Raw genomic sequence first — 27,519 nt, forward strand, 5'->3', positions numbered from 1 at the left:
CACTCCACAAGCTGAACAGGATGGACAGACATTCAACTCAAAATATGGGACACACTCAACACAAGTATAGAAACACAGCATTAGTTTTTTCAACAAAATGAGCCAACAGTGCCTTAGGAGGTACGTTATTTCAAAACTCCAAACATCACATTCACACACTCGGCTTCTCTTCAAACCTGCTCATATCGTGCTCTTGTAGAATACTGTGCATTTGGAAATTGGGACCTTATAAAGTAGATGGAGGAGAAGGAAGAATAGTTGGTTCATTTAAATAAACATAAACATTACACACCCACGTGAAGCCCATTGAGCATTTAAAACGCGTGTTCTATGATGTCAGGCTTCTGTATGCCCTGTTAACAGCCGAGGTGCCTGTGGTACACGTCTGCTAGGTTCTGGAGTCCAGGAAGGCACTGCCAAAGAAAGCCCTCCGTGCATCCATGCAGGCATAGGCTCAGTCAATGAAGCAGGAGACGACATGCAGGTTCGGCCCAGGGAGCACAGAGAAACAATGGAGGAGTAACAACTGTCAATTCTGTTGTCCTTTATCCATCTTTTGTCTCAAACCGCACCTATTTGCACTTCCCCAATTGCTAAGAACAGGACAGTAGTTACACTTGCTACATTTGAATTGGTATTAAGCCACCAAAGCAAGGTTTACCTCTATCACATGTAAAGTGGCACACTAAAGGTGCAAATCTTTGGTCTGAACTAGCTTGCACTTCTTTGCCTATCAAATCACTGTCCGTGTTGATTGGCCACTCTTTCCATCTCCAGAGGTATGAAGGAACTAAAGTTAGAAATGGCGCCAGTTTCAATCTCTCCCTTTGAAAGTACACACTGTGTCAGGAAATACAGCCCAGAAAAAAAATTGCTGCTGCAGAAGTGTCCTTTTGTGGGCAAAGGAAGACGAAGAAACTACATTAGCAGAGTATTGCTTCAATATCTGATGCCATCTTATAAGAATTCTGCACTTCTGTCTTTGTCTCCAGCACCTCATCACGTGATGTGTGCCTCACCACATGACAACCTAGCTGACCATTTGGAGCAGGTAGCATACCAGTCGTGCTCAACCAGCCCACGCTTACCATGACTCAGAACAGTAATTTCACAATTAGATGTGAATATTGCAACTGGCCACTTTTTATTAAATGATCCAACTGTCTTAAAATTATACGAAAAACTACATTGAGATTATCAGCTGGGCTTGCAGTGCAATGCATTTGCATGTGCTGGAAGGAACACAGAACACAACAGCACAGTACAGGCCGTTCGGCCGTCGATGTTGTGCTGACCTGTCATACCGATCTGAAGCCCGTCTAACCTACACTATTCCACGTACGTCCATATGCTTGTTCAATGACAACTTAAATGTACTTAAAGTTGGCGAATCTACTACCGTTGCAGGCAAAGCGTTCCATTCTCTGACTACTCTCCGAGTAAAGAAACTACCTCTGACATCTGTCCTATATCTTTCACCCCTCAGTTTAAAGCTATGCCCCCTCGTGCTCGGCGTCACCATCCTGGGAAAAAGGCTCTCCCTATCCACCCTATCTACCCCCTGATTATTTTATATGTCTCAATTAAGTCACCTCTCAACCTTTTTCTCTCTAATGAAAACAGCCTCAAGTCCCTCAGCCTTTCCTCATAAGACCTTCCCTCCATACCAGGCAACATCCTAGTAAATCTCCTCTGCACCCTTTCCAAAGCTTCCACATCCTTCTTACAATGCGGTGACCAGAACTGTACGCAATACTCCAAGTGCGGCCACACCAGAGTTTTGTACAGCTTCACCATAACCTCTTGGTTCCGGAACTCGATCTCTCTATTAATCAAAGCTAAAACACTGTATGCCTTCTTAACAGCCCTGTCAACCTCGGTGGCAACTTTCAAGGATCTGTGTACATGGACACCAAGATCTCTCTGCTCATCTACACTACCAAGAATCTTACCTTTAGCCCAGTACTTTGCCTTCTGGTTACTCCTACCAAAGTGCATCACCTCACACTTGTCTGCATTAAACTCCATTTGCCACCTCTCAGCCCAGCTCTGCAGCTTATCTATGTCTCTCTGCAACCTACAGCATCCTTCGTCACTATCCACAACTCTACCGACCTTAGTGTCATCTGCAAATTTACTAACCCATCCTTCTACGCCCTCATCTAGGTCATTTATAAAAATGACGAACAGCAGTGGACCCAACACCGACCCTTGCGGTACACCACTAGTAACTGGTCTCCAGGATGAACATTTCCCATCAACTACCACCCCCTGTCTTCTTTCAGCAAGCCAATTTCTGATCCAAACTGCTATATCTCCCACAATCCCATTCCTCCGCATTTTGTACAATAGCCTACTGTGGGGAACCTTATCGAACACCTTGCTGAAATCCATATACACCACATCAACCAGTTTACTCTCATCTACCCGTTTGGTCACCTTCTCAAAGAACTCAATAAAGTTTGTTAAGCACGACCTACCCTTCACAAAACCGTGCTGACTATCCATAATCAATTTATTCTTTTCTAGATGATTATAAATCCTCTCTCTTATAACCTTTTCCAACACTTGACCAACAACTGAGGTAAGGCTCACTGGTCTATAATTACCAGGGTTGTCTCTACTCCCCTTCTTGAACAGGGGAACCACATTTGCTATCCTCCAGTCGTCTGGCACTATTCCTGTAGACAATGACGAGTTAAAGATCAATGCCAAAGGCTCCGCAATCTCCTCCCTGGCTTCCCAGAGGATCCTAGGATAAATCCCATCCGGCCCAGGGGACTTATCTATCTTCACACTCTGAAGGATTTCTAATACCGCTTCCTTGTGAACCTCAATCCCACCTAGTCTAGTAGCCTGTATCTCAGTATTCTCCTCGACAACACTGTCGTTTTCTAGAGTGAATACTGTCGAAAAATATTCATTTAGTACTTCCCCTATCTCCTCTGACTCCACACACAACTTCCCGCTACTATCCTTGATTGGCCCTAATCTTACTTTTGCTATTCTTTTATTCCTTAAATACCTATTATCTTATATATTAAAGGATACTGTTTTATGTAAGCAAAAATAATTTATACACCCATTGTACTGTTCTCATGAGAATCAAAAAGGGATAATGGAAACTCCAATTACTGCTGCATTCCAAGGCAACAGGGTCAAACTCCCTGGTCTAAGAACTAAAATGGCAACTACTCCCGCTTCATCTACATGCTAACAATAGCCTAATCAATCTGCATCTTCTTCTCGTGCTGTATAAATTTCTCTCTTTTTGTTTCTTGGATCACGGTCCTAACGGACGCAAGATGAGAAGTCTTCACTTCTTGTCTCTTTTCAGTAATGTTTATATTTTCAGGGCCTTTAAATGTGCCATTAACAAATTCTCCTCCATTGTCCACCAGAAATGTAGCCAGCAGTACCCATATATTTTCCCACAGCATTATTTACAAGCACCCTTTTATGTTACCATTAGTGTAAACAAACTGAATCTGGTTGCACATCTACAAAACGTAAACTGAAAATACTGTTGATTTATCCCAAATCTTTTACTTAACTGGTGGCCAGAGATTTAAAGTCTTAACGTTAAGAGTACACATCCAATAAGTCACGGTGGCATCATCTCATATTTTTAAATTTACACATTTTCCATTAATCTCTCTAATGCATTTGTGTATCCAAACACAACTGCGTCCTCAAGTAAGATTTTCAACTTGACAAGAAGGAAGAGTACACTGTCTACATGACATGAAGGCAATTAGATTCTTCCCTCTCCAAATTGTTATCATTCAATACTACTAACATTTCTTTAATACACTGAATAGAAATGCCATGCATTTTTTATGGAAATGCAATAATGCTTGATTGGATAAAGTGAGGATCTAATAACATCCAAAAACAAGTGTTTTATCATGTTCAACTTCATTTATGCATTCTTCAATGGAAGTCTTGCTCAGCAGCAACGGTTATCTCCATTGACACAACATTTGCAGTAATATAAAAGGTTTACCCAACAATTTTGCATGGAACAACCAGTCTTTTCTGTGATTTCAATGTGTTGTCATCCCTGAACCCAAGAAGTAAAAGTTCTCATATCCATTGACCTTTGATCCTCATCACCGAGTGACTATAAATACCATTTTAAACTAATCCATCAAATACCGTCAAGGTACAACCATAATCTAACACAGTGATTTTGACACTTATTACTGCTCTAAAAGTTTGTCACTAATAACTCCCTCAGACTGTTTATCATCTCTTCAAATTCTAATTTCTGTGCCATGCATTATTTCAAAAACGCTGTTCCAGTTTGCGAAGCTCATTGCATAATGATACTTTTAAGCCAATCGGAACCATCTGTTAATCATTCCTTGCGCATTCCTAGAATTCATAAATCAATTAATACTGCTCCAATCCTATCACTTTCCAGATCTGCTAAAAATGCCTTCATCTTCATTCCTTTTGTTTAGAACCCGTCTGTTTCACTCACGTAATCTTATACAAAAGTCCATAATACATTGACAATCCATCTTGCCTTTCAAAAATCTATCAAAGTCTGATTATGCCTCATAGACATTTAATTGATCATTTTCTTGTAAATTTCACACACCTTCACCTTCTTTAGGATTCAACTGAGAGTCATCAAGTTCACAAGATACTTTGCTTTTGATTTTACTTTTGTTAAAAAGCAATATTGGTAAAAACATAACCTATGTCCATATATCTATGTCATTTTACAACAGCTCATAAGATTCAAATTTATAGAACATTGGTGGCTAATAATTTACACTTGCTTTCAGCCATCTTTCACAAAAATAGCTCAGATTATACTTATCTGCCTGAACTTTTTTTTTTAAGTGTTCAACCTTCAGCTTTAGGTAACCACCTACTGCAACCACATTAATTCATTCAGATGCCAGATGACAAAATGGAAACTAGATGTCAATCATTTCTCGCAATTCTGGGTTTATTTACAAAATGTAACATTACATGTCTTCTTCCTCCCAAGGCAAGAAGTCACTCTTTATATTCCTTTGAGCATAACTCAGGAACTGAGATACAAATTAACTAAATACAGGCCTTAAAGGGCTGTGTTACACAAACCATAATTTTACCATTGTTACAATCCTTTTAGTTTGGAGCTGTAAACTGTGACTTCAAAACTGAAGGTGACCACTGGACTCTGAGCAGTGGCTCTGTTTAAAAAGGGATCATTCTAACAGCTGTTTGAGACCAGGCCTGTAGGTTAATTACAGGTTGATTTTTGTTCCAAATACTCAACAGACATTTTACCTCCAGAAAGGCATTATGCTCAGAGATGGTTAACACTTGATCTCTACAGGACCTCACAGGGATGTTGGTACCAAGAGAATAGTGAAAAAGGACGAAGAGATATCAAAGTTTGCACTGGTTTTGAACAGTGTGTTTTTGCCAGGAAGATTGTGGGCATCAAAGCTATGGGAAGGAGATTGATTACTCTCTAGTTACCACCTTATTGAAAGTTCAGAGACCAGAATCACAGATATAAGAGTTAAATGAATATCCCTCATGGCCTACTGGAAGCTGTTTGCAACAATGGTGTCTTCAGAAACCAAGCAAGACACAATTCCATGTCTCTGTGATATTAAGGATCATGGAGACTACTTAAGTGAACGAGCTAGCTTTCGTTTGAATTATAATTTAAATATATGTTTGTCTGTCTGTCTTTTGAGAAGGTAGGGTTAGAATCAAAGGAATTTAGGCTTAAATTATACACATTAATTAGATTACCTTGTTGTTTAACTTTATTCTGCTAAAGTTGCTGTATTATTAATCCTATAAATTTTTAATTCTTTCATTTAAGCAATAAAGTTGCTGTCTGGTATCAGTTATTCACAAAGTTTAATTAGGAACCATTGGGGTCAAATTTAAAATTCATTGAGTACTTGAATTTTATTGTTTTGCAATTATAGGGATTGTGAGGCTGATTTGACTTGACCATCTGTCTTGTCTTGATGTTTGTGGCATCAGAAAATTATCAAACAAAAACAAAATGCTGTTTTCGGTGGAAATAATGCATTCTGTGGTACCTATTGGCACAGGAAGGCATCAAACGCACCAGTGGACACTGCCTCTTTACCTTCTTATTGAACAGAAATCTGTCTACCTCAGCTTGAATATATTTAATGAGCCAGTCTCAACAGGCCTCTGCTGTAAAGGACTCCAAAGATTCATCCTCAGAGAAAAAGATTCCACCCCTTGTCTGTTTTAAGTGGGTGACTCCTTATTCTGAGGTTATACTCTCTGGCCCTGGGTTCTCCCAAGGAGAAACAACTTTTCCCCATCTACTCTGTCAAGCCCCTAAAAATCTTTTACATTTCAATAATGTCTCCATTTATTCTTCCATACTTTAACAGACTTAAACTATTCAAGTTTTCTTCATAAGAAAATGCCTCCACAGCTGAAATTAACTTAGTCCAGAAAGTTCACTGTCTCTAAACCCAGTATATCTTATTTCAGACAAGAGGACAAAAACTGTGCACAACATTCCAGGTGTGGTCTGACCAGTGCCTTGTACAGTTTTAGCAAAGACTGCCCCACTTTTATACACCATTCCCTTTGAAATAAAGGATAATAATCCATTTGCCTTCTCTATTACCCAGTGGACTAATTGCAGTTAAGTTTTGCAACTTTTGATAAAATGTTGGAAATGGGACTCACCTGTCAGCCTGTAGATCTTCTGTCCCCTCATCCTGCTTGTGTTTGTTTCTCTTTCTAACATGTGGGACAATGTTCTGTTTTGCAAACTGTCGATTATGAGGTTTTGGATCTTGTGCTGATACAATATCTTCAATGTCTTCCACTAATGAATCACAAGCAGCTGGCATGATCTACAAAAAAAAAGGAGGAATTCCATATAATTCCATTATCGATTTTAAACAGTCACTTTTGTTTTTGGTGTTGACTTTTATACACATTTCTGTATAAGCAGTCATTAAAACACAATTCACACAAAATAGATATCACTTTCTTAAATGAACAAATGCTCATTTTCAATGTTAACTTTAAATAAATTACCGGTATCCCAAACAAGTGAGCTGAAACTCCAGATGATTGTGGGCATTTTAAACTTTCAATTAGGCATTATTGACATTATTTTAGAGATTAAGAGTTAAATATATTTACATCACTGCAAAATGTTTTAGAAATCATAAGAAGTGACAGCACAAAAGGCAATTTGGCCCATTATACCTTGCAATGGGAAAAGGTCAGTAGAGAGTTACTGATAATCACAAGCATGCAACTTACAATTAGATGTTAACATGTTATGACATGATTGCACAATATAACCATGTACATAAACCGAAAATGTAAGTGATGCGAACACTATCGGATAAAAACATGGGTGTTTAAACATGTAACCTTTTGATTGGAAATGAATCTGCAAGAACAGTATAATACCATTATTTCTGTAGTAAACTTTGACTTATGCACCATCTTTGATAGATATTTATGCACAAATACAAGTCTGAACAAAGATTTTTGAAAGGTTCAACAGTGAAGTTGGTAGGAATCAAGGTTGGAAACCGAGAGGAATGTTCAGCTGCAAAGAAAGACAGGTTCCAAAAGGGGAGAAACAGCGCAGCAGTAGTTTTAATCATTTCAACAATGCCAGGTGGGAATGAAGAAAATCTGTTTACTAAGGTAGGAATGCAAAGGAATATAGAGTATCTAATTAAGGGTGCAGGTGTTCAGGAACTACTATAGGGAGAAAAAAATTGTACTGGATATTTTTGTAATGAACATGTCAAGTGGATAATTTAAAACTGAACACTGAACAGTTTTATTCCATGAAGATTTTCAATTATTATCATCACATCTCAAAGTGTCTCATATACTATGCTATAAGTAATAGCTTGAGATGCAGTGACTGTGTTAGAGACAAACACACAATTGTTAGTGATCTCATCAGTCTGCAGAAATCATCTCAGTTGATGAATTGTACGTAAAATGGTGTTCTTCTTTATTTAAAAAAAAATTCTTGTTTGCACACATTTAAACATAACAGGCATATGCTATGTTATTCTTTTGTGTTGTGGCTTTAAGTTTCAGGGCGTGGTAAATTGATGATATTGATCAACATTTCTAATTCTGTTTATGTGCGAGTCCAAATACACATAAATCAACATAAATACAGAAAACAATTTTAGAGCATACAAAATGAATGAATTAGTGAAAATAAAATAGGGTGGTTTTGAGAAAAACTCAAAGAGGCCTTGAAAATAAAACTGATTCTTACGTATCCCAGAATATCAGCAGTCCCTATCTCAAATCATCTGATGTTGAAATTTTCAACTAGCCTTTAAGACTTATGGGGTGGCATGGTGGCTTGGTTGCTAGCACTGCTACCTCCCACCACCAGGGACCCTGGTCCGATTCTACCCTCAGGCAAATGTGGAGTTTACACGCTGTCTCCACGTCTGCATGGGTTAACTATGGGTGCTCCAGTTTCCTCCCACAGTCCAAAGATATGCAGGCTAGGTGGATTGACCAAGCCAAATTGCCATGGTGTTCAGGGATGCGTAGCTTGAGTGGGATGCTCCAAGGATCAGTATGGACTTGTTGGGCCGAAGTGCCTGTTTCCACATTATAGGGATTCTATGACTTCTAGACTTGAATAGTCCCATGCACTCATGGCTACCCTTGTGCATTCTACTCTCAGCAAACTTGATCTCAAGGTGCCCATTAATTCAGCAGCCGTGCTCATGAATCTATGCTGACTACTGGTTGAGCAATGTTTCAATTTTAGTACTCGTTCTTGTTTTTAAATCACTCCATGTCCTCAACCTCCCTTCTCTCATGTCCACCAGCCTAAAATGTTTTGGAACAGGTTGATGCTATGGAAATATTGTGCAAATGCTTTCTTTCTGTAAGAATTAAGCAGTGATACGAAAGAGCTATACCACTGTCAACCGTACAGAAAAAGATAATCTTCTCAAAAATTCCCCAATTATTAATTGTTTTCTACATTAAGAACTGATGTAGGGCATACAGATCAAACACCTAAAAGCAAATTGAGAACTGATGTGAAAAACCAATGAACACTTCCTGGTAGGGAAAAGAAAGTAAAATCTTAAATTTTATTCGATACTATGGCAAGGATAAAGGGTGCTTCTGCTCAGGTCCCACGGTCCACTAATAGGTTAAATGGGCAACAGGTTGGCAAATGGAATACAATAATATTGGAAAATGCGAAGTTATTTTGGGAAACAAAAAGTACAGAACCCAGGGGTACTTGTGCATAAAACACAAAGCTAGCAGAAGTGCAGCAGGTAACCAGGAAGGCTAACACAACGTTAGCCCTTATTTCATCTGAGTTGGTGTATAAGAGTCAGGAAGTCTTACTGCGTATAAGGTGTGAGTAAAGTACTTTGAGCAATTTTGGTCCCCATATTTCATTTAGTGACTCTATTCACTGGAGTTTAAAAGCATGAGAGGTGAATTCAGTGCAACATAGTGGACTCAAGGAGAGATAGTCGGAACTGCCGATGTTGGACAATCTGAGATAACACGGTATAGAGCTGTATGAACACAGCAGGCCAAGCAGCAGAGGCGCAGGAAAGCTGACATTTCGGGTCGAGACCCTTCTTCAGAAATGGGGGAGGGGAAGGGAATGGGGATTCTGAATAGGAAGAGGCGGATAGAAGATGGACGAAGGAGAAGATAGAGGTGATGATAGAGGTGATGTGGTGAACATCTGGGAAGATAGGCAGGTCAAAGAGGCAGGGTTGGAGCCAGTGAAGGTGAATATAGGTGGGGAGTTAGGGAGGGGATAGGTCGGCCCAGGGAGAACAGACAGGTCAAGGAGGCAGGATGAGGTTTGTGGGTAGGAGATGGGGGTGGGGCTCGAGGTGGGAGGAATGATTAAGGAGGCAGGAGTAGCTAAGTTGGTTTTGGGATACAGTCAGAGAAGGGGAGATTTTGAAGCTTATGAAGTCCACATTGGCACCCTTAGGCTTCAGGGTTCCCAAGCAAAATATGAGATGCTGTTCCTGCAGCTTTCAGGTGGCATCTCTGTGGCAACGCAGGAGGCCCAGGATGGACACGTTGTCCAAGGAGTAGCAGTGGGAGTTGAAATGGTTCGCGACTGGGAGATGTAGTTGTTTGAGCACAGGTGTTCCGCAAATAGGTGTTCCGCAAAGCGGCCCCCAAGCCTCCGCTTGGTTTCCACGATGTACACGAGGCCAGAATGGGAACAGCGGATACAGAATACCACACTAGCAGATGAACATCTGTTTTATGTGGAAGGTCTTCTTAGGGCCTGGGATGGGGGTGAGGGGGATGGTGTAGGGACAGGTGTAGCACTTACTTCGGTTGCAGGGAAAAGTGCCAGGGGTGGTGGGGAGTGTGGAGAGGACAAGGGGGTCACGGAGAGTGGTCCCACCAGAAAGAAGATAAGGGTGGGGAGGGAAAAATGTCTTTGGTAGTGGGGTCAGATTGCAGATAGTGGAAATGTCAGAGGATGATGTGTTGGATCTGGAAGTTGGTGAAGTGATACGTGAGGACTAGGGGGATTCTGTTTTGGTCATTACTGCGGGGAGGAAGTGTGAGGGTTGTGTTGTGGGAAATGCGGGAGACACAGTCGAGAGAATTTTCAACCACTGTAGAGGGGAAGTTGCAGTCCGTAAAAAAAAACTGGGACGTCCAGGAGTGGAATGCCTCACCTTGGGAGCAGATGCAGCAGAGGCAAAGGAATTGGGAACAGGAGGTGGCCTTTTTGCAGGAAGGTGGGTGAGAGGAGATGTATTCTAGGTAGCTGTGGGAGTCAGTAGGTTTGAAATGGATATCGGTTTCCAGGTGGATGCCAGAGATGGCGACAGAGAGGTCCAGGAAGGAGAGAGAGGTATCAGAAATGGTTCAGGTGAACTTAAGGTTGGGGTGGAAGGTGTTAACAAAGTGGATAAACTCTTATTGGATGGACTCTTAAGGAGCTTGACAGGGTAAATGCTGAGAGGATGTTTCCCTTTGTGGCAGAATCTAAGACCAGAGGGTATAGACTGAAAATGAAGGGGCACTAATTTAAAATCAATAAATGTGGAGGTGGAAAAGCAGAACAGGTCAGGCAGCATCAGAGAGGCAGGAATATCAACATTCCGAGCCAAAACCCTTCATCAGGGCTCACTGAAGACAGAGATGAGGAGGAATTTCTTCTTTCAGAGGATTAAGAGTCTTTGGAACTCTGTGGAGCTTTCTGTGGCTGTAGAGTTTTATTTGTATCTATTTAAGGCAGAAAGGGAGTTTACTGGGAAAGAGCAGGAAAGTCGACATGAAAATGTCATATCAGCCATAATCATATTGAACAACAGTGTGGACCTGGAGGAACACAGCAGGCCAGGCAGCATTCGAGGAGCGGGAAAGCTGACATTTTGCATCAGGATCCTTCTTTAGCAACGGAGGAAGGGGAAGGGGGCTCTGAAATAAAGACAGAGAGCGAGAGGATTGGGGAAGGTGGTGGGATGGTGATAGGGGAGAGCAGGGAGGTAGTGGTGGGGATTGGTCAATGAGGTGGAAGGAGGGGGATCGGTGGGAGAGAAGACAGACATTCTGTCTTTATTTCAGAACTCCCTTCCCCATCCACCGTTGCTGATGAAGGGTCCCGGCCTGAAACGTCAGCTTTCCTGCTTCGCTGTGTTCCTCCAGCTGCACACCGCGTTACCTCTGACTCCAGCATCGACAGTTCTTACTACCCCTTATCATAATGAACATTCTAGGAAGCCCGAGGGACCAGACGGCCTCGTCCTGTTCCTATTTCTTGTGGTCTTATCGAGAAATACCACATGAAGCACAGCTTAGTGACTGTAGTTGTACATCTCCAAAAAATCGAAGGGGTTACACAAAAACCTCAGTCAAAAACTCGAATCTGTAATCTCGGATGGCATTCCGGTTGTAATTTAAAATCACACTGTCAACACGCCAGTTATGCTCCAGAAGGAAACCAATCAGCCTCATCACGTCCATACCAAATTTACAAGGGCAATTCAGTTAGTCGCACTTTTCCCATTCTTCCTACGTTTTCTTTTCAGATAATTACCAAATCTCCTTAAGGCCACAGTTGACTTTGCCTCCACCAAACTCTCATGCAGTGTATATCAGATCCTAACTACCCGGTGCTTTTAAAACAAAAGTTTCTCCTCCTGTCGCACTTTGGGCACTTAAAGCGACACTACGTAGTTCTGGGCTATCGACTGGGAAAGGATACAACATTTTTCTCCCAAAATAAATATCGCCTGCGGGTACCATTCCCCCTCATCTTCGACCCATTCCCACGTCTTGGCCCCTCGAGTGGGCCACGAGCGACGACTTAATAATTAATACTCAAGGCGGCCAATTACCCTCGAGTCGCGAGTCCCACGCTTTGTAAAATAACGGCCAACTTCGCAGTCCCCGCTCGCGCGGACAATCCTGAGACCAGTGAGCTGCAGCTTCACAGTCCCAGTCTCAAGCTCCGACTGCGCTGCGCCATCACTTCTTAACCTCTCACCCGATGTGCTTTTTCCCTTTCTTCCTGTCGGACGGCAGCCCGCTTAGGACATGTGAGCCGGTTAACCCTGAGCGAGCATGCAAACGCGACCGTCCACGTGCTGCTTTCCGAACCCTTGCAGCCCGACTTGGAGATCACCCGGAAGATCTAGTTGGAAGTCGGTTTCTGTTCTTATCTTCAAAATGTATTTATGAATCCTCCTTCCTTTCATTTTCAAAATCAATTCAAGGCAAACTTCCGTATTCGATTGTTGAAGGACTCGGTCACAAACCTTTGCCTTTTTTTAAACTTACCTAACCTATGAATATTTCCATCGTTTTCTGTCTTTTTAGCTTTCCTGCTTTTTGCTGCATAAAAATAAATTAAGTAATCAGAGGTAGGATTTATAATCATCTAGAAAGGAATAATTTGATTAGGGATAGTGAACAGGGTTTTTTGAAGAGTAGGTCGTGCCTCACAAACCTTAGAGTTCTTGGAGAAGGTGCCTAAACAGGATGAGGGTAAAGCGGTTGATGTGGTGTATGTGGATTTCAGTAAGGCATTTGATAAGGTTTCCCACAGTAGGCTATTGCTTAAAATATGGAGTCATGGGCTTGAGAGTGATTTAGTGGTTTGGATCAAAAATTGGCTAGTTGGAAGAAGATAGAGGGTGGTGGTTGATGGGAAATGTTCATCCTGGAGTTCAGTTACTAGTGGTATACTGCAAGGATCTATTTTGGGGCCAGTGCTGTTTATCATTTTATAAATGATCTGGAGGAGGGCAGAGAAGGATGGGTTAGTAAATTTGCAGATGACACTAAAGTCAATGGAGTTGTGGATAGTGCGGACGGATGTTGCAGGTTACAGAGAGAAACATAGATAAGCTGCAGAGATGAGCTGAGAGGTGGCAAATGGAGTTTAATACGGAAAAGTACGAGGTGATTCACTTTGGAAGGAGTAACAGGAATACAGATTACTGGGCTAGTGATAAGATTCTTGGTAGTGTGGATGAGTAGAGAGATCTCATTGTCCATGTGCATAGATCCCTGAAAGTTGCCATCCAGGTTGATAGGGTTGTTAAGGTGTACGGTGTGTCAAGTTTTATTGGTAGAGGGATTGTGTTTGACCCGTGAGGTCATGTTGCAGCTGTACAACACTCTGGTGTGGCCGCACTTGGAGTATTGCGTACAGTTCTGGTCGCTGCATTATAGGAAGGATGTGGAAGCATTGGAAAGGGTGCAGAGGAGATCTACCAGGATGTTGCCAGGTATGGAGGGAAGGTCTTATGAGGAAAGGCTGAGGGAGTTGAGGCGGTTTTTGTTACAGAGAAGGAGGTTAAGAGGTGACCTAATAGAGACATAAGATGATCAGAATTAGATAGGGTGGACAGTGAGACATTTTCCCAGTATTACAAAATGTCTATGGATTTGTGCAGCAGAAGGAATACCTGGCAACATGAACTCACTCATTTAGGAATGTAGAAAATTGGTATTTTATTGACAATTCATTAAAGTGCACAGCATGAAAATAATTAATAAATAAGGAAGTAACTCTTGCCAGTACAACACCCCCTTCCCCTGTTTAGTCCATTATTGCCTCAGAAATATAACTGTGGAACCAGGTGTGTTGCATAGGGATCCCAGTGTCAGACCGCTCCTTGGAGTGTATGTGGCAATCCAAAGCAAGCTGCAGGGAAAAAAAAGAAATAATTAGTGGCTGCCAGCATGAGACATTTAAATATTGAAAATCAGAAGAAGCTGTAAAACTAACAACTAGTGTGTGTGTGTAAATCAGAAATCATTGTGATGAGTGCACCTGTGACAACCCTGTTTAGTTGGAGAATGCACAGGTTTCAACAGAGGCAAAGAAAATATCTAGCTTTCTATGAATGGATCTGTGGGAGTCTTGACAAATATGAAAAGGATGGGAAGAGAGGGATATAGTCCCCAGAGGGGTAGAGGGCTTTAGTCATCATGGGCAGCATGTTGGTGCAGGCTTGGAGGGCCAAAGGTCCTGTTCCTGTACTGTAATTTTTTGTTTTTTGTTCTACTGTATTTCAGAGTGCGAAAGAGCAGCAGCCAGATTCTTGAACATCCAGTTGGTCTTTGAAGCAAAAGCAGGTGCTCATAGCTGCTCCATTATTACACACCACTATGAACTTGCACCTGTTTGGGGAAAAAGATACATGTTTTCTGATTAGAAGTCATCAGACTAATTACAAGCACACAGATGGTACTGTTTGGAGCCAGAGGGCTGCTGAGAGAAGCCCAGCTATATAACACAAAGAGCATTATGAACCATGGCCTGGTGCAATGAGAGAACACTTATTATCCCTTCCATGGAAACTTAGAGGGTCTCCACCCAGGTACTGGAACGGGCATTTGATGCACAGTGTTCTTGGCCACCTGCACCAAACTAGGCAGTTCATGTCTGGCAAGATCCATGGTTTGTTTAGGCAGTGCTGTGGAAGACAGAAATGGAAAGATTTTTTATCTCTTTGTCCTCGATTCTGAATGATGGAATCAAAAGTAGCAATGTCTTTGGCATCAAAAGAAAACTGCAGTGTGTGTTTAGTTTCGCCTAGAAGTAGCAATTGAGGTCCTGCAATTCGTTCACTCTGGTTTGTTGCTAATAGGTTATGACTGTAGCCGCTTGTTATACCTGTTTTCTGGGTGTTTTAAAATCATTTTGGCTGGGTAATATGGATAAAGTCAAGCAACACAGGACATTTAGGGTGAACGTAGTTACATAAACCATGCATTAGTGAATTAAGTAAAAAATGAAATTGAACATTTTGTCTGAAAACAGGTGAAGTAGCGGCACAAATGGAAGGTCAGTTATTTAGATGTAATCACCAGAGACATGTTTTGCAAGGTGATCAAGGTTGGGAATATTTCAGAAAGGCAGACAATGGTATAGGACAAGGTAGCCCAGATAGTAAAGAATGACATCAGGTACTTTCTTTTTAAAAAATTCATTCATGAGATAAGAGCATCACTGGGCAGCATTTATTGTGTATCCCTAATTCCCCAGAGGGCAGTTAAGAGTCAATCATAGTGCTGTGGGTCTAGAGTCACATGTCAGCCAGACCAGATACAATCAGATTTTCTTCCCTAAAGGGCATTAGTGAACCAGATGGGATTTTCCTAACAATCAACAATGGTTTCATGGTCATCATTAGACTCTTATTTCCAGATTATTATTTAATGCAAGTTCTACTAGCTGCCTCTGGAGGATTCAAATCCAGATCCCCAGAACATTATCTTGGTCTCTGGATTAATAATTTAGCAAAAATAGCAGTAGGCCTTCAGTTACCCCAAAGAAGAGAAAGGATCTAACTTCAGGTGGTGATGCAATGCTAGCACTAAGGATGTAAAGAGCATTAAAAAGAAATGATTGGAATGTATAACAAAGGCAATTCAATAATTGTGGAGATAAGAGTGCAGAGCTGGAGGAGCAGTTCTTACTAGCTCTTAATAAATTGTGGGATGTTTTAATCTTTACTTAGACTGGATCAATCAAACTGGCAAATGAACTTGGAAAAATACAACTTCCTGAGTGAGCCAAGACTAAGAGTTGTATTAGATTTTTTTTAAAAAAGACTTACAATGTTGCAAAGAACCATTGTGGCAGAGTTTTGGCAGTGCTAGAAATGAGTTACAGACAATCAAAAAAATTAACACAGAGGCAGAAAACTGGAAAATCAGCATAAGTGAGCCGGAGTTATAAACAGACGAGATTAGAAATAACCAGACAAAAATGAAGAGAATAGCTAAAGTAAACATTGATTCCTTAGAAACCAAATTAAGAGAATATTTTGGGAGTTTGGAAATGTCACGGGCATTGAACAAATATAGTGTTTCAGTTTTCACACCAGGAGACAGAAGTGTGAAAGTTGCATAACAGAATGAGGAAATTAAGGTAATGAACATTAGAGAAAAAGTATTGGAGAAACTTAATCATGAAGTCCCCTGGATTTGTTCCAAAGTAGGATTACTGGAGCTGAAACATCAACTCTGATGATTTTTCTTCAGAGATGCTCCAGGCCTGCTGAAGTTTTCCAACATCTTGTATTCATTCCCTGGACTCAACAGCCTACATTCCAGGTTTCTAAAATGTATAGCTACAGATACTGGATGCATGAGCTCTCACAATCCAAATTCTTTGCATTCAGGAACAAGTCACAAATTAGGAAATAGAACATCGCTTCCTTGAAAAGCAGAGAAAAATATGGGAATTACAGTTCAATTAGTGCAACATCAGAATTATTTTAAGGAAGCCTTAAGACTGCACATAAAGATCTTTATGACAAGAACACCAGTTGGCACAGTGGTTATCACTGCTGCCTCACAGCACAGGGACCTGGTTTCGATTCCACCCTTGGGCGACTGTGTGGAGTTTGCACATTCTCCCATGTCTGCATGGGTTTCCTCCCTCAGTCCAAAGACGAGCAGGTTAGGTGTAGTGGCCACACTAAAACTTTCCCATCGTGTTCAGGGATATGTAGACTAGGTGGGTTATGTGGGATGGGTCTGGGTGCGATGCTCTGATGATCAGTGTGGATGTGTTGGACTGAAGAGCCTGCTTCCACACTCTAGGGATACTATCAACAAGTCAACATAACTTTTACCTGAGTGATAATGGGAACTGCAGATGCTGGAGAATCCAAGATAATAAAATATGAGGCTGGATGAACACAGCAGGCCCAGCAGCATCTCAAGAACACAAAAACTGACGTTTCGGGCCTAGACCCTTCATCAGAGCTGACCCTCTGATGAAGGGTCTAGGCCTGAAACGTCAGCTTTTGTGCTCCTGAGATGCTGCTGGGCCTGCTGTGTTCATCCAGCCTCACATTTTAATAACTTTTACGTTAGTTTTCTGAAAATGTATTGGAGTAGCATTGATCAAGAACTAGTAATTTTAGTATGGAATAAAGGTGCAACACAAAGTTAGTGAGTCAGAGTATTGACTTGAATTAAGAATTGGTTAATCAAAAAACAGGCAAGTTTAAATAGGACATTTTAAAGTTGACAAGCAGGCACTCATGGAGTGTTAAAAGAACCTCAGCTACCTCTACGTAACTTCAATTGGTATCAATATCCATTCCATGTTTCAGTCCCATTGAGAATAAGGAAGAAAGTATGAAAAAAATTCACCAAATACAATGACCTACTGGGGGAAATGTGAAAGATTCCATTTATTTATTAATAAGGAATTTATGGTAATAAGTATATTCCACTGCTGAAGCAAGTCAATGGATCTTGGCTAAGAGGGAAATTCTTCAACCTTATCTATCCAAGATGGAAGTGGAGCATAGTCATGTTTGACTTACAGTCGTATGAAAACTAAAGTGGAGCTGAGAGAAATTCTTTGCCCCTTCAAACAATCTGCAAGCCTTTGGGCCTACCTGCTATCATTTGATGCTCTCATTATGTGCAGCAAATGAGATCATAAAGACAGGACCTCAACTTCACAGCTATCTCCAGACTGCAGATTTTAAACAGCTCCAAATGTTGAAAGCAGAAAACTACCTAATGCCAGTCAAATCACCCCATTATTGACTTTATACTCGTACTTTATTTATGGATTCTAACTTGGTCAACCTCTTTGACATGGTAATCCATCTTTGTGTGTAGATATTTATGGGTACAAATTACTTGATCAGTGTTTAGTTAATATCATGCAAAGCTATTACAATGCAGTACATGGAACTCAATATCAAAATACAGCCAGTTTATTCTGGCATACACACATGACTACAAGTGGGTGCTATTGCAAATGGTTGTTATAATAAAGCTGCAATATACTTGAGCAAACCTGCCTCATTATTTAAAAAAACAAGCACAACATTTAGAAGTTAAATACTCACTGAATTATCATACCTTTTTAAAAGGGTTCTGTGGCACACAGTGTTACTGTTCCTACCTTTATGCCAGAAGGTCTTGCCTCAAGTACCATCTGATAGTGGTTTGTCATAACATATAAAATAAAAACAACTTTTTCTAACCAAAGGCCTTTTTGTCAAACGAGGAGAGGCAGGTTTTACTTGTAGAATGAATAGATCAGATCTACAAATTCTGGAGCAAATTACTGTAGATACTGGAATCTGTACTTAAAACAACAAATGCTGGAAATCACAGACCAAACATATCTTCACTTCAGGTCAATAGATGTGAAGCTGGAAAAGCAGAGCAACTCAGACAGCGTCTGAAAGGCAGGAAAATCAAAGTTTCAGGCCAAAGCACTGGAACAAGGGTTTCAGCCCGAAACGTTGCCCTTGCTGTTGCTCAGATCCGGTCTGATCTGCTGTCCTTATGGTCTCCACATCTTCCCCTCATTCCGTCTACATTGTAGAAGGACAATTCCCTCTGGGGCACCCTAGTCACCCCACCACCACCACCCGTCTCTTTTCACAACCACAAAAGTTGCAACACCTGTCCCTCCACCAGCTCCCTGCTCACCATCCAAGGGCCTAAACTGTTTCCAGGTGAAGCAGCATTTCACCTGTACCTCCTCCAATCTTGTGCATTGTATTTGCTGCACCAAACGTCGCCCACTCTACATTGGAGAAACCGGACACAGACTGAATGACCATTTTGCAGAGCACCTCTTGTCTGTGCACAAGCATGACATAGACCTTCCCACAGCCTGTCATTTTAAACACAGCATCCTGCTCACATGCCCATTTGTCTGACTTCAACATGCTGCAGTGAATCACAGCACAAACCAGAACAGCAACATCTCATCTTCGGGCTTAACATTGAGTTCAACGCCTTCAAATTGTGAACCAACTCCCATTCCTTCCCTTTCTTTTAGCTTTCTCTGTCACCATGTCCTCTCTCCCCTCCCTCCATCCCACTGGGATGGTGTTCTTTCAAGCCTGGCAGCTTGGCACACCATTGTGATCAGACTGAGAATGGCGAACAATCTTGTGAGAAACAGTACCTGCTCACAAATTCAGCCTGAGACAGAGTCTTGGAAACAAGACAATTTTATTCTGTGCAATCTTGCAAGAAAGGGTGTCTGCTAGACAGGGGCACACACACAAAGAATGTTAAACATTCTTATACAATTTACGAGTTGCAGAATCATGCCTCCCTGCTCCCATTGGTCTTATCCTATCATTCCCCGTACGTCGGACAGCCCTTCTTTATTGTTCCCTTTTCTGCCGGCCGAAGGCCCCATTCCCTTTTTTTACTGCAATCCTTATTTGGCTATCCTAAAGAGCACTAGACATGCTGTACATGCAAATAGTCAGGTTTGCAGAAATAAGCCTCTGCTACAACACCCTTATCTCTACCACGTCCTTGTCTGCAGAAAGGTGGTTTCTGGTCGTGCTAACTGCCATCTTTGCAGAACCTAATCTCTGGTTAATGATAAATTTCTGCTACAAAATCTTGTGAATTTCTGCTTTTGCAAGATCCCACCATTCATCCTTACCTGCAGAAACATGTTTAATCTCTCACAATCTGAAATATCAACCTCTTCTCCCCAGCACTGTACACCCCACCACTCCCAACTATAACAAATTCTGCTCCCTCCAAACCTCACCTCAGCCCTGATAAAGAGTAATTTATTCTCAAAGCATTAGCTTGATCTCTATGCATGATCTGACTTGCTGATGATCTCCAGTATGTTGTTGTTTTCAGGTCGAGGACTTAGCTGAAGTCCATTCAAGCCCTCCTCATCTGATACAAACAGCTGAAGTAGATTATCTTGGTCTCACTGGAAGTCAAGGAATGTGTGGAGTGGACACCATGATCATATCTAATGTTGAAACAGGCACTTGGAGCTACATGTACTAGGTTATAGTAATAGGTTATTGTCATTCACTGGAAAAGCTTTTAACTTTTTGCTTTCAACAAATACTTTGAACATACACCATATGAACAAAGGAAATTTTGCACATTTAAAGTATTTTTTTCCATTAATTTTAGTCCTGTTGAATGGTCACCGATGCTAATCATTCCAAACTAAGTGCTTGTTTCACGTCAAATAGGATTTCAAATGTTTCCAGGACATTAACTGACTTGGAATGGAGAACTCTGAGTCACAACAATGTGGCAGGAACCTCAAATTGCATTGTGTGACATGCCCATAAGGTTTTCTCCAGTCTAGATTCTAGTTTGACTAATAGTTCATTGTTTAATGTCAATGTTTCATCAATATTTGCCTTTACTGCTCTGAGAGATTTCAACATGGTGGCAGACACAATAATGACTTTTTTTCTTTTAAAAAAACTACTTTTGATGGACACACCAATAATCTACTTTAAACAAATTACTTAGCTCAAGCCAGTCCAAGATTATGTAACTATATGCTCAATAGCAACATCTAGTCCCTGACACCCACAAGCAAATATTTCAGATAACTGGAAGAAATTCACATAAGCTGGGGAATAAAGACTAAATATTTGATAAGAAACTGAAGTACAGGAAATGTATATGAACAATTTAGATAATGTATAATAAAAACTGTTTACAATAACTGTAGATTATAGACTGTGGGTACATTAAAATTCCTGCATGTGGAAAAATAAATTGTTAAGTACTGTAAATTGGAATACAAAGTGCTGGAGAAGGTCAGATCTCCATCATCCTTGAAAAAAAGTAATATTAAGACTCATATGACACTTGTGTGAAACGAAGGCAGGTTGAAATAAGATGGGTTTTATGCTATTGAAAAGGCTGAAGGGGGCAAGGTGAACAACAGGAAAAGTCAGGAAAAGGTTAGTGAACAAAGGAAATTAGAGATCAAAAGGAGCCATAGAAGAAAAGGCATGGCACTGTCATGGTTGTCAGGAAGGAAAAGCACCATGTAGAATAGGTGTTAATAGCAGATTATAAACTGCATTGGAAACAAAATATTTAGAAGTAGCACCACTTCCTGTTGTCATCCGAAACTGGACTAATCAATTTGCCTTCCAATTACTACCCTTGCCTCATCTTTATCTAATCCATCTCTTACCCTTCTTGACACCTGTTTCCATTTCCAAGAACAGTATTATTCATTAATAGTACAGGGCCCCACAGCAAGCAAGCACATTACCCAGATCATACAAGGCAATTCTATTCTTTCAACGTTTCCACCTCCATTGTCATTTGTTCTGATGAGGCCATGTTTCACAAAGGCTCTTACAATGTTTAAATTTTGATTTTCAACCATGGATGCCTTCCCACCTTAACTACACCCCCACCCCAAAAAACTGATATGGACAGCCTCCACATTCAAAAAAGTCATTAACAACCATTTCTGCCATCTACACCTAAACAACCAAATACATCTTCCCCTCCCCTTCCCTGTTAGTATTCAACAGGACCATTTCTACTGCAACACCTTCACCTCAAGTCATCTTCCCAAGTAATCACAGGATGTGAAACCTCTTTTTTTTAAAAAACCTGTTCACTGTCCAAGGCCCCAAACAATCCTCCCAGGCGAAGCAGCAATTTACTCGTACTTCATCCAGTCTACTGTACCTGCACTCACATTGTGTTTCCTACATCAAGACGATCAGATGTAAATTGCTTGATGACATTATGGAACTCCTCCATTCAGTCCACAAGCATTGTTCCTATTTCAATACATGCACTCACTCTCATTTGTCCTGGGCCTGCTGTGCTGGTGTTCCACTAAAGCCCAACTCAGTTTTTGATTCGTCATTATGGAGCCCTTGAAGTCAACATTGTTTAACATCTTCAGGCTTTGCACTCTGGCCTCCAGATTGATTATTCCCCCATTGGAAGTTTTCTCAATATTTTGCTTCAGTTAGGGCTGACTTTTGTTTTATTAACACCAATTTCCATCAACTTTTTCTCTTCTGTACAATCACCCTTTCTCATCTCAAAAATACATGCCCCATTTGCATACTACCTTCAACAAAATATTGATTGCAGAACTGATGTAAGGGTGAAACTGAACTTGAAATGTTGTGTCTCCACAAATTGTCCGAAATGAGTTCTCCCCCAGTGTATTTTTTTTTCAATTCAGATCTGCAGGAACTGCAATACATTGCTTTTAGTATGCAGAATTTTGCAGTCACTCATTTTTAATGTCCAAGCTGCATTATATTGACCTTCAGATTAATGATGAATCAAGAGGCCATTTTTCACAGTATTTATTGGTTTCCTGAGCAGCTACATTGATGTGACAATTTCATTCCTATTTGTTATGCATTAATTGATACATTCCATAAATACACACTTAGAATTTCTAGGTCATTTGTGGAAATATTTCGGAAGGATGGGGATAAGGCAGTAAAGTGAAGTTGAGGATTATCAGGAACACAAACAGAAGGTGCTGGAAAAGCTCAGCAAGTCTGGCAACATCTGAAGAAAAAACCAAAAAAAAAAATCAGTTAACGTTTCGGGTCCAGTGACCCTCCCTCAGAACTGCAGTCGTGGAAGGATCACTGGACCCGAAATGTTAACCTATTTTTTTTCTTCACAACTGCTGCCAGACTTGCTGAGCTTTTCCAGCTGATTTATAGCATCCACAGTTCTTCCAGTTTTTATTGATGATCATCAGATCAGGCATAACCTCCAAATGACAGAGCCTCCATGGTGCCATTTTCAAAAAGACAGTTATCACTGGTGCCATTCCTAAAATACTTTTACTTCAACATAATAAAACACATCTCATTATCTCATTGTTGTTTGTGACAGCTCATAACATGCACATTTTCCGTCATGTTTCCTACATATCCCAAAACCTCAAAAAGAATTCCATTACCTGAAAGTGCTTTGCAGACACTGTTAAATGCAACTTTAAAAAAAACATGTAGAATGTTGAGCAAAACATCTAGGATGCCAAACTGTCAAGTCAGCACAATTTTGGTCTACAAACCACACATCTTCCATTGTTCGTGGTATGACATGGCATCATCCATATCTTCTGACCTTCAAAACCCATGTCTTGGTGACTAAAAAGTTCAGATTCTAAGAACTTTACAGTCAATGGCCCAGAGGTTAAATGGTGCAATTAAGAAACACCAATAAGACTCACTTACATAGGCAGTAAGAGGTTGAATTGCTGTGGCTTCATGGTATTCATACCCTTATCAATATGCACGATCTAAATGTCTCAATTATTGAGCCTACATTGGGTCAAGGTGAAGGGATAAATAATATTTAATCCAGGACTAAATACAGCAAGGTAAACTTTAAATTCAAATTTTATTTACGTTCCAGTTTAAACATTATAAATTCAAGGGAAGCTTTCCCACAAATTTTAACATTTCTAAAGTACCATCACAATTTAGAATTATGCTGGCACTTAGCAGGCTTTGTGCTTTGCACATATCTTTCATATACACTATGTACATTTTTTTGAATAGGCATCCAGCTCTAGGGTTAAATAGTATTTCATTTAAAAAACTAGTTACAAATGCAGGTGACAAAACTTTTACAAGTCTTTACAAAATTTCATGGCAGTGTCCATTTAAGTTTGGGAAAGCCAAGAAAATGCATTGGTGCGTAACCATGTTGTAGAAAAAAAATACAGAATAATGAACACAGCCAAAGATCGCAAAGTCTCTTTAAATAGGTAATAGATAATTTTTTTTCATAATTTATCGTCATGAGCCAAAGTGCTCAACAGTACCATGTGCATTTGCCATTTCCTTTGCACAGTCCTGGCACAGACTTTTATCTTTCAGTACATATTTTTACAGCTGGTAAATAAACAACTTCAAGAGCAGCAACCAACTGAAAAATAAGCCAACAATACAAAGTCTGGACACGTCTATTTAAAAAAGGAGGCATTTTATAACAATATGATATTAGAACAATACACTTTTTAAAAAAAAACAAAGTTTAGTGATCATTGAAGTAGAGGTGTAAATAGGTCTCTTGTTTACAACCTAAAGAGAAGGTAAGCCAAAACTGGTACCTGCATTTAACAAAGATACAATGACAACAATGATGTACCAAACGTGCAGGACTCCAGCAATGTTGGTCAATGTGGCAGAATGACACAGCAGATTTCATTTGTACTAGCCAGATTCAAAAGGCCTCAGATAAGAGTGCTCACAGCTGCTGCATCAAGCTTACAAACAACTAAATGCTTCTGTAAAGGAAAAATAGTAGTGGGGTAACCAGAAAGTTGCTTCACGACTGAAGTTCTGACAATTATCCAGCAAGTGTGGTCTGAAATCTCAGCCAAAATGATCAATGAGGCTGACTGGTCAGGGGCTGAGTTTGCTGACATGGGAACAATTCAAATAATTAGAAGATTACAATCGCATGTATACTATTCATTAAAAACAAGTTGTGCTCTTCAACTGGATGACAGAAGTATGCCTGAATTAACATGGTGTGAGGTGAATAGAAAATAATTCCATTTAAAATAGTTTTTTTGGGGGGTTTGGGGAGAGAAGGAGGACCTGATAATTGATGTATGAAATCCAATAGTCTTCAAAGATAGTCCATATATTCACTGTCCATTCAGTTCAGTTATTGACGTACATAAACAGGGTACTTTAATCTGTAAGAATCTGTATCATTAATTTGACAAATGCTCAAAGCACTCATGAACGCTTTGATTCTGCATAGTCATAGCAATGTCACACCATCTTTCAATCATTCTATTAATCTGTAGCTTTAGAGTCAATCGCAACTTGAGTGTATCATACTTTAACAACCATGAAGAAATTAAATTAACTTTGGTTGTATTTATATTTTTATTCTTAACCATTTTTGGATAATCCATCCTCAAGTTGATCAATATTTTAAACATCTAGCCATGCGAGAAATTTGAAAGAAAATGCAAGTTCATTGAGATAGTACACAAAGGTCATATGGAACAAACTTAAGTGAAGCATGTTCCCTGAACAACTATTACATTGGCACCATGCAACCAGTTCTAAAGCTTGCTATAAACTTAAAAAAATTAAACTTCTGAAAACTGGAAACCAAACTACTTGAAGTCACCTTCCACAAAGTTAGGGGTCAAATTAAGAGTTTAATTTCAGGTAATATTGAATAGTGATCAGAAGCAACAACTCCCAAACGAGTAACAAGGGACTCCTGCAGCACAGTAGATGCAATTAAGATCTCAAAGATTACCTTTACATTACATAAACCTCTACTATACACTGATTGACAAAAGGAGTAGCAGAATTTCTCAACATGAAGCTTCGCAAAAACTATCAGATGGTCAGTTTGACTTTAAACTCTCCTTACCTCACAGCATTCATTTATACTAAGGCTAACTGTTGCAGTGATATCAGTCAGGCTTGGTATCTCAACTTACTACTACAAAACAATTGTTGAACTCACGTGTATCTGTTTGATCAGAGGCACCAAAATGGATTTCAATCCTGCACTTGTATCAAGATATTTATATCACTAGCTATTGGCTGGTTGTCAGTAGGGAGAGTTATAATCAAATTATCTCTTCCCTAGGCAAGGAGGTTGCTGCCCTAGTGACTTCAACTAAAGCACATAACTGGTCTTCACGGCACATTTCTACATCAGACAGTAGACTCAACAAGTTACTGTGGGTATTCCTCCATTCACTATCACCACTCGTCATCTACATGTCCCATTACTTTAGATGTTCTGATCTTTAATAAAAATTATAGAACTAAGATGCAGCATTCCTGATTACTATTACTTGGAACAACTGTGCCAAAGACATTTCAGGAAATGGGGCTGCACGCTCATGTTCGGCAAAAGCTAGTGCTAATTACACAACTTCACATAACAGACAATGTTGTGCTGACATTTAGTACATATTTTGCACATATCTAGTCCAAATTAATCCAAGTGTGCAAAGTATTATGAAATAAAAAAAGTGTGCAAAATAAACCTTTGCATCAAGATGGTGTTTTAAATTCACACCCCTCTCAGTCTGAAATGCAATAACAGAATATTAAGTATATCCCCCACAAGCCAAACATCAGCAGTAAGCCAAGGAGCACTATCCAAAATTAGGAAACAGCAGCTAGAATTAACCTTGGATCTCATTCTATTCATAACATGCAATGGAAGGAAATTGCATGGAAAAACCCAGCTGTACTCTAACTTGGCAGCTGCTGCCAAGACTTTTTCAAAAAAAAAAACAAAATTCAGTCTTTATTGCAAAGAAATTATATCTACAGTTCTTTTTGAACTTTTATCTGCACCACCCAGACCCCCACACCGTATTGTCTCAAAGATAACCAAACCAATCAATATGTACTGAAATTGCCACATTTAACTTAACCGCAGTACAACACAAATGACTGTCAATATAGCAACAGCCTATTCTTTCAGGAAAGGCCAAATGCAATACAATCACACATCTCAGACCGTCAAAAACACTTCCACAGCTGATAAGTTCACCTTGGAAGACTTGTCATAAAAGGTTGCAAGGTGTTGAAATAATTTGAACACAAATTTTTCTGTCAGACATGCAGAAAGCCAACATAAGAAATCCATTATTAGATGGGTATGGTAATCAATAGTGACATTTCATTTCATGATAATACATAATTTATTTAAAATACCAGCAGAGAATACCTCAGTTGCTGGTCACCGACAGAGATTAAAGTCAATACAAATGGCTGTGGTTTTACTGGCAAAAAAGCTATTACTATTCCTGTAACTGGTACATTTTTCATTTTATCACTCAGCAGCAACCAAAAACTTACATTCTGCTTCTAGGTCCATCATGAGCAGCAGCTATTCAATACTTCAAAATAGAAAATACTTAATTGGTCATATAAAAATCTTCCAGTGGGAAAAGCCCATCAGCATTACAGTCAAACAGATCACTGATTCCTGCTTTATCACCAATGCTTAATATGTACTCTTGCTGTGCAGATGGAGACAGATTTACAAACAGTCCTTCTTCCATTGGCCATGAAATCTGATCTTCAGTTTGCTGCAGAATATTGTTCAATGAGGTCAAAGGTGAAAAGTGTAAACCAGAACTGTCACCATGCTGACTACTGTTTGATATATCAAAATCTGTCAATGGAAAACAACAGTCAATAAATAAATGAACAGGTTAATACATGATGATTTCCAATCATATGACATATC

General features: G+C 40.0%; 2 protein-coding genes across 6 annotated transcripts in view; both read right to left on the minus strand.

The window, feature by feature from the left end:
- The window catches only part of cdkal1 (CDK5 regulatory subunit associated protein 1-like 1), a 620,961-nt gene extending 608,342 nt beyond the window's left edge, over nt 1-12,619 (minus strand). For 2 of the 4 annotated variants that reach the window (XM_048562402.2, XM_048562395.2), the window contains exons 1-2: nt 12,369-12,511; nt 6,697-6,866 (exon numbers count right to left, since the gene is read on the minus strand). In XM_048562402.2, coding sequence (XP_048418359.1) covers nt 6,697-6,863 — 167 coding nt within the window. In that variant the 5' untranslated portion in view covers nt 6,864-6,866; nt 12,369-12,511. The other 2 variants (XM_059653106.1, XM_059653109.1) reach the window with 2 other exon arrangements.
- A 10,367-nt stretch (nt 12,620-22,986) lies between these two features.
- The window catches only part of LOC125467244 (transcription factor E2F3), a 41,941-nt gene continuing 37,408 nt past the window's right edge, over nt 22,987-27,519 (minus strand). The window contains exon 7 of one of the 2 annotated variants that reach the window (XM_059653114.1): nt 22,987-27,444. In XM_059653114.1, coding sequence (XP_059509097.1) covers nt 27,185-27,444 — 260 coding nt within the window. In that variant the 3' untranslated portion in view covers nt 22,987-27,184. The remainder of the gene's footprint in view (nt 27,445-27,519) is intronic. The other variant, XR_009446979.1, reaches the window with a different exon arrangement.

This window comes from Stegostoma tigrinum, chromosome 2 (assembly GCF_030684315.1).
Source record: "Stegostoma tigrinum isolate sSteTig4 chromosome 2, sSteTig4.hap1, whole genome shotgun sequence".
In the NCBI taxonomy this organism is placed as follows: Eukaryota; Metazoa; Chordata; class Chondrichthyes; order Orectolobiformes; family Stegostomatidae; genus Stegostoma; species Stegostoma tigrinum.